This window comes from Genypterus blacodes, unplaced genomic scaffold (assembly GCF_046128005.1).
Source record: "Genypterus blacodes isolate CSIRO-AG114 ecotype Tasmania unplaced genomic scaffold, CSIRO-AGI_Gbla_v1 ptg000438l_1, whole genome shotgun sequence".
Taxonomy (NCBI): Eukaryota; Metazoa; Chordata; class Actinopteri; order Ophidiiformes; family Ophidiidae; genus Genypterus; species Genypterus blacodes.
The window spans coordinates 90001-95622 of record NW_027467208.1 but is presented as its reverse complement, the minus strand read 5'-3'; the positions used below and the strand labels follow the sequence as shown (position 1 = coordinate 95622).

At 44.7% G+C, this 5622-nt stretch overlaps 1 protein-coding gene across 1 annotated transcript; it reads left to right on the top strand.

Annotated features, from left to right (window-relative positions):
- The first annotated feature begins 1497 nt into the window (after positions 1-1497).
- On the top strand, positions 1498-5076 carry LOC142989512 (1-acylglycerol-3-phosphate O-acyltransferase ABHD5-like). Its single transcript, XM_076139039.1, has 7 exons — positions 1498-1594; positions 2259-2341; positions 2768-3170; positions 3839-3993; positions 4143-4254; positions 4337-4517; positions 4740-5076. The coding sequence occupies exons 1-7, from the start codon at positions 1551-1553 to the stop codon at positions 4854-4856; spliced, it is 1095 nt and encodes a 364-aa protein (XP_075995154.1). The 5' UTR covers positions 1498-1550; the 3' UTR covers positions 4857-5076.
- The last annotated feature ends 546 nt before the right edge of the window (positions 5077-5622 follow it).

Genomic DNA, 5622 nt, shown 5'->3' with positions numbered 1-5622 from the left:
GGTTGGAATATCTGTTCTTTTCTTAAATCATATGAAGAAAAATGTGCACATCTAAGAAACATTTAGCCTCTTTTCTCTACTAATTGTCTTCTTATTCGTTTGAGTAAAGAAGCAACACTCTCCCTTTGTTCGTCAGGGATTTGTGGCATTTTCTAGAAAACAAACAAACCCTTTCAATGTTGTATGTGGTTCATTTCAATGTAAACAATCCTTATTAATTCCTTAACATTAATGTGACATCATCATGTAGCTCTGCCTTTAGCTGAACACTTCAAGAATCCTTACAAAATCAGGACTTTGGAGCCTTAAAGCTTATGAGACTAAGCAATAGTAACATTACAACCATGCGAAGATGCAATTTGATCCTTTTTGTAAATTGCAATAAATGATCCCAACATTGTTGACATCTTGAATTGACTAAAAGAAGCTCTTAAATGGAACAACGGCCTCATTAAGCCAACACAGTAACGGGCTGTGACTTCACCTGCATACTGGATGGGATATTTCAGTTTTTACCTCTGGGAGGTTTTGAAAGCTGTTTTTGCTTTGTCAATACGGACCATTATGTTTAGATTGATGAGGGGGAAACTGATTTCTATTCTGCTAGTCTGGCTGTGTGTAACAAATGGAGAAAGGGTGGAAGTCTGAATACTTTCTGGAGACACACAGTCATTATTTATGTGATAGTTGTGTCGTTCTTTGAGAAAACAAATGTGTGTATTTGTATTACTCAAATACTGTATATACAAAAATAAGCGACAACATAAAACGTTCTCCCTAAATGAGAATTTAACCTAACAGAGCTTAAAAACTGATTAAAGAGATTAATTAATTTATGGAAGAGCAGAAAATATCTCTCACCTCGACCTAACCTAGATATTTGAATCGTGTATATGTGTGGATAATTTAAATAAAAGAGGAAATGTTTGACTTTGGGAGTTTATATTACCGAAATAGCCAAAGGAAGTCTGCTGGATTTGTGGAGAAGTCGAAGGTGAAACGTCACTGTGTTTGAAAATCCCTGTAACGCGCCGCTTGTTCTTCTTTAATGCTTAAATATTCGCTGAAGAATGGAAATAATGGAGAATCTAACCACAAACGCACGCACGACACACCTGGACAAAGCCTGCCACCGTGCTGAGGCGTTTAAGTGTAGTAGGATAAATATGCATCCAGGGTTTTCCTGTCATGGGTACGTTTTATTAATTATTTAACTATTATGTTCCATTTGCCGTGGTATCACTTTACTCTGTGTTTGGTACAGTGTTCGCCTTTATTATTAATATTTTGTTGCAAGCGAAATTAAATGTTTTTGGTTATTTGTTTGTTAGGCTTAAACTGGATCAAACACGACTTTATTTTTAAAATCTCTTTAGCAACTTCAATTATAAATAAGCTAAATCCGTCACATCCCTATTGTGGTTGCTCGGTTACCGCAGTTAATCAGTTGTCAAACTTGGATTGGCTACTTTACGTGATGTAAGTAAACGCGTCATATTAAATTCTGATGTTATTTTCTCGCATGAACGGAGACAAGACAACATCCCAGCATGAGGAGAATGGCGGAGGAGATCCAACCTGCCGCGGTGCAGAGGTGAGATCAGACCTTCATTACTTACTTTAATGTTTAATGTTTGCTCACCTTAAACTTTCTGGTTATTTGGATTCCTGTTAATGATTTTTTCTGTGACAAACAACTCGCTTAACCGATCTAAACGCCCCTCTTACTCCAAACTAACTCCATTAAAGTCTCTGAATCAAATGCCAAATGCTGCAAACTTCACCAGTTAAGGTCGTTTTTCAAATATGTCTAGTCAAGAAAGTTCTCGATAGAAAGTGAACAGCTAAGCTAAGCATATGTGCATTCCAATAAAAAGAATCGTTTTGGACGGAATCTCTGTTTGCGCTGCCTGCCAAAGAACTTTAAAGTGAAATGTGTCGGAGCAGCTGCTTCTTGATGTTTTGGACCTGAGCCGAATTGCAGAGTGCCTCCTGTATTACCAAGTGCATGTATAGGATTATAAACAAGTGGAATTAAATTAGAATTGCCACAGTTTTCAACGGGATTAGACGGAATACTTTGTTCTGTATGTTGTTTGCATTGTATCAGGGTGGATTCGGTGCAGACAGGCAATGTATAGATTACTTACCAGCCAGCACTGATAACAGAAATGCTATAGGGTCAAAGTGCAGGTGTGTACATTCTGTGCTTTTGTTTATCTAGGTGTGTGTGTGTGTGTGTGTGTGTCTGATCACAGCTCCTGGATTTCAAGCTGGCTTCCATCTTGGTGCCCCACATCTCCCTCTCAGCTCAAAGATGCAGAGGAGAAAATGCTCAAGAGTAAGTGTGTGTGTGTGTGTGCGTGTGTAATGTGTGTTAATGATGTGATGGATGCCCCAGCAGACGCCGACCTTCCATGAAAAGCCCACATCATTACCGGCTTGCCTCATGTGATCTCTCCCCGTTTATCCGCATGTTTGATTTATCTGATATCTCCTCTAGCTGATGTCCAGAATTATGTGGGATTTATGTCCAATCTGTTAAATCTGCAGGAGAAGCTGTTGCCCTCTGACACCAGCAGCCGTTAGGAATTTCATTGGCTTTTAGTTATGATTTGCGGTTTCTGCTTTGTCAACAGGTGGATGGAGGGGTCTGTGTTTGGACTGCGGTTGTTTTTATACGTTGATATAAAAGTAATTGAGCTCAACACAAACCTTTAGGAGACATCGCTGTCCCATATTCCATTCATTCTCTCCCCTGCTGCAGATGTGAAGCAGCCGTTCTCCAGGCAGCACGTCCGGATATCCAACAGTGACTATCTCTGGACCCTAGCCTTCTCCGTCCATCCTCCTCCGTCCTCCCCCTCGCTGACGGAGCCCCGGGCCCGGCCTCCTCTCGTCCTGCTGCACGGCTTCGGAGGCGGCGTCGCCCTCTGGGCCCAGAACCTCGACGCTCTGTCCAGCAGCGGGCCGGTCTACGCTCTGGACATGCTGGGCTTCGGCCGCAGCAGCCGCCCTCCGTTCAGCCCGGACCCAGAGGGGGCAGAGGAGCAGTTCCTGGCCGCCCTGGAGGAGTGGAGAGAGAAGGTGGGGCTGGAGGAGATGCTGCTGCTGGGACACAACCTGGGAGGATACCTGGCTGCTGCCTACACTATCAGATACCCACACAGGTGCTTTGGTGTGCATGTTGCCCTCTTTCTGATGTTTTAAAGCTTCCAACCCCTCCTTTCCCTCCTCGGATCATCACATATGCTGACTGTGTGGAATGACAACAAACAAAAAACGCAACACACTGTTAAACAGCAGCTATAAATGATAAACAATAAGAATTAACTGAGCTCTAACAACGTCTGCGGTGAAATCGATCATAATCAATCAATGACCAATTTAACTTAAAGAGTGCAGGCCACTTATTTTATTGCCTGATTAATAGATAATAAAACCCTTAACCCTGAGGTCCCAGCACTGTCACCGCCTTATTAACAGCTCACTTCCTGTAGAATAAATCCTGCCACAAGAGCCGTTTAGACCCTTTGATTAAATCCACACACTGAGGAGAAACAGTAAGAGAGAGTGTGTGTGTGTGTGTGTGTGTGGGGGGGGGGGGGCTCATAATGTCTCCATCTGTAGTGTTGTTTGATATGCAAAGACCTGAGAGCTTTACAATCACAGCTTAAGGACAAAGAGAAAACAGTTCTGGACTCCACGGGGTTAAAAGATACTGCACGTACAGACAAGACACTTTTCTTCCACTGCCATGTGGGGTCAGTAAAGTGCAACAATTTAATATAGTCCATGTAAATGCTGTGTGTGTGTGTGTGTGTGTGTGTGTGTGCAGGGTGAAACACCTGCTCCTGGTGGAGCCGTGGGGTTTCCCAGCTCGTCCAGAAGAGAATCCCAACCACAGCTACATCCCAGTGTGGATCCGAGCCATGGGGGCGGTCATGAGCCCCTTCAACCCTCTGGCTGGACTCAGACTGGCCGGGCCTCTCGGTCAGCAAACACACGCACTGCACACACGCGTGTGTTCTCCCCTGGTGTCCTTCCTCTCACTGACACATTAAGCAGTGAAGTGACGTATTCTGTGTGTTTGCTTTGGACAGAATTCCTGAAACTTCCCTTTTTTAACCTTCCTCTCTCAGGTCCCATGCTGGTTCAGGTTACCAGGTCAGATTTCAAGCAGAAATACTCCTCTGTGTTTGACGACAACACCGTTTCTGAGTACATCTACCACCTGAACGCCCAAACTCCAAGGTGGGAACACAGCAGTGACTCCTTGTCCTGACTCCAGCTGCTACATCAAGTCCTTATTTCCTTTCTCCCTTCTTCTTTCCAGTGGAGAAACTGGCTTTAAGAACATGACCATTCCCTACGGCTGGGCTAAGAGGCCGATGCTGGAGAGGATGGGACAGATCCAGGCTGACATTCCCATTTCCTTCATCTACGGATCTCGCTCCAGCATTGACTGTGACTCCGGATACGCCATCAAGAAAACCAGGCCAGATGTGGAGATCAAAGTTAGCTCTTCTTTATACTCAAATTTCACTTGATCTATTTTGGGAAAAGTTACAAATGAATTCTCCTTGAAGCATATTCCTCTTTTAAACACACTCCTAGATTGAGATCCTGACTCTAAAAGTGTTTAATTAAGTTTCCATAGTCCTGTTTGCAAGTCATCCTAATGGAATCTGACCACCTTTGGGCTACAGATTAATATTCCCGCTGCTTGTGTTTGTCAGACGATCAGAGGAGCGGGACATTACGTCTTTGCTGACCAGTCGGACGACTTCAACCAGTCAGTCCTTCAGATCCTCACCCGGACGGAGAAGCACGACGGAGACAAATACCTGGATTGAGCCGAGCCGAGGGATTACATCACCTAAACCTCTTACGCAACCAGCACACTTAAACCGCCCGCCTCATTAGCCTTATGATGACACTTTGTACTCTGGAGAGGGATCCATCTGCTGAGGACTGAGGGCTTCAGGGAGGGGGCGGGGGGTCAAAGGTCAGGCGATGACATAACTTTCTGTATCCAGGTTCATGTAAATAAGTGTTGTAAATAAATGAGATGTGTTGGAGAACGTGTGTTTGTGTTGTGTAGTGTGGAATGTTCAGACTGGATTCAAAGAAGCTGTTCCAAACTTCCACTTATCAGCAGAAACACAGCAGCGCCCATAGGAATATCTTGTTTTGGGTTGAGGTCTAGGCAAAGTCCACAGGATGTTCCTTCCCTGACCTCTGACACACTCCCTGGGCAATATGAGGGCGGTGGGAGTGGAGCGAAGGGCCGCCGGGCCTTTTTCAGAGAATGTAAACGTCCTCAAATTACTAGAAAGGTGCTTTGACTGAGAGCCACCTGCAGAGGGCAGCACAGCAACAATGAGCATAGAGAATATACACACACAAGCCTTCAAGCTGATGGGTTACACAAGTTCCTGCACACACACTGCCTGAGACATGCATAAAGACATGACTGACCCACTCAGGAGAGCTGGAGCTGCAGTGGAGCTCCACTATGGAAGCCACAGCTGCAGTGACAGAATAGGGTCAGGGATGTGTGTGTGTGAGTGTGTGTGAAGGAGTAAAAATAGGTCTGCTGGCTCAAAGGGGCAGCGTCGT

Bases quoted from the DNA above. Each gene is read 5' to 3' on its own strand.
- LOC142989512 (XM_076139039.1), top strand. From the start codon at position 1,551: ATGAGGAGAATGGCGGAGGAGATCCAACCTGCCGCGGTGCAGAG. The intron at 1,595-2,258 runs GTGAGATCAGAC...GTCTGATCACAG, and splicing joins CAACCTGCCGCGGTGCAGAG to CTCCTGGATTTCAAGCTGGC. The intron at 3,171-3,838 runs GTGCTTTGGTGT...GTGTGTGTGCAG, and splicing joins ACTATCAGATACCCACACAG to GGTGAAACACCTGCTCCTGG.